The sequence below is a fragment of the Cynara cardunculus genome (genome assembly GCF_001531365.2).
Source record: "Cynara cardunculus var. scolymus isolate 2C chromosome LG 12, CcrdV1, whole genome shotgun sequence".
Classification (NCBI taxonomy): Eukaryota; Viridiplantae; Streptophyta; class Magnoliopsida; order Asterales; family Asteraceae; genus Cynara; species Cynara cardunculus.
In genome coordinates this window covers 31222819-31224588 of record NC_037539.1, presented here as the reverse complement: position 1 = coordinate 31224588, position 1770 = coordinate 31222819, and the positions used below count along the sequence as shown (strand labels likewise).

Below are 1770 nucleotides of genomic sequence, written 5' to 3'. Positions count from 1 at the left end.
ATTTTCTTCTTCTTGGATCAAACCAAAATTTTAATTCGGACGGAGTAAGTTGGCTTCAAGGTTAACACAATTGAACTAGGACCTAAACTCAAACCATGAAAATCAGATACGTAGACAATAGGCCTCAGATTACAATAATCAGACCCTTTCCATAAATTGGACTTACTATACACCAGTGTTGCATCACATATATTACAAAAAACAGAATAAAAAGTGTATATTTTAAACTTCCCAGACAGATGCGTTTTGTTCAAGTTATAACAAGTATAATCTAGAAACACTAAGCAGTTGGATACGATGAATCCATAGCTATTCCACATAGACCTTGTTTGGCACTAACATCTCTTTGCATCATTATGTATCCACCATCTCCCCAGCTGGCACCCCACGAGTTTTTAACCAACCAATACTTCATTCCATCATCAGTTACCCCATACCCAACGGCTGTAACACCATGATCAAGATCGGTTCCGCAATCCCCAGTAAAAATTCCACTTGAGTAGAGCTGAAAAGCGTAGCCACTAGCATCAATGGACACAGATATGGGTTGATTGGCCACTGCCTGTAGCAATGCCTTTTCACTGTTGGCTGGAACTTTTTCATACCCACTAATCCTGGCAGCATAAATTGCTTCCTCCTTTGTGTTGCAAGTTCCATCCACAGCTTGATACGGGTAAGCTGCCTCAGCGTTGATGCCTTTGTTTTTTATAATAAATTCAAAGCCATCTTCCATCTCGCCACCCTCACATCCTTCATCTTCACCACTCCTGTCACAGTCCACTAGCTCTTGCTCAGAGAGTGAAATCAATTTTCCAGTACTGAGTTGAGTAATCCCTTCGGTAGCAGCTATAGTTGAAAACGCCCAACAGCTTCCTGATGATTACAAAACACTAAATAAATATGCATGTATGTGTAGCCAAGAGTTGAAAAATCACTTGTTCATGTTGTGGTTTTCCTACTTTTTATTTTTTTTAATTATTTGTTATTTTTAAATATTCAACAACAATTCGGTAATCAACTTACCACATTGACCTTGATCTTTAACTTGGGTAACTGCTCCTTTCTTTCTCCAATCCATGCTAGGTGGCACTACAGTCACATTTTCATACCTAAATGGTGTTGTTTGATCTAATTTTTTGTTTGTTGAAAACTTGTAACCATTACGAGCTGCTTTGAACTCTTCATTTGTTTGGTCGGCAAATGCGTTAGCACCTACTTTGTAAGGATGATTTCCACCACTGTTGAATGATTCTATGAATTCCATGTTGTCCTTAAATATCTTGAAGCGCATTTCCTTCTCTGTGTCATCTTTGTACACCCGTTTATAACGTACCATCCACATTTCATGTTTCTCTGACATGGACAAGTCACTTAACATGCGGCATGTGATCTGAGAAGACCAAATCCCTATGATAAGAAGAGAGGTGATAATAAACATTCTTTTGACAGTTGAACCCATTGGTTGCAGGTTTGACACCTTCTCAATTAGTTTAAAGAACCCACAACTTGCAGGCTTTTGAGTGAGGAGGTGCCTTAAATGCATAACTCATGAGAAATATATAGGAAGAGATTATGACATGAATAACATTTTCAGGAGGAGGCAACTACTATGATGCAATTCAGAAAGCAACCAAGTCCGTGGAATGCAAGGCAAAAGTACGTTGGCTCAGACAATGCGTAGACGTTATTTTGTTTAACAGGAATAATGTCTTATGTGTGTTTTTTTAGATATATCCAATTACAACGTATCCAACATCATATTTTTGTTGG

At 38.3% G+C, this 1770-nt stretch overlaps 1 protein-coding gene across 1 annotated transcript; it reads right to left on the bottom strand.

The window, feature by feature from the left end:
• Window positions 1-280: 280 nt before the first annotated feature.
• On the bottom strand, window positions 281-1503 carry LOC112523114 (senescence-specific cysteine protease SAG39-like). The gene is made up of 2 exons (XM_025132566.1): window positions 1024-1503; window positions 281-873 (listed from the first exon to the last, which is right to left on the bottom strand). The coding sequence occupies exons 1-2, from the start codon at window positions 1457-1459 to the stop codon at window positions 281-283; spliced, it is 1029 nt and encodes a 342-aa protein (XP_024988334.1). The 5' UTR covers window positions 1460-1503.
• Window positions 1504-1770: the final 267 nt, after the last annotated feature.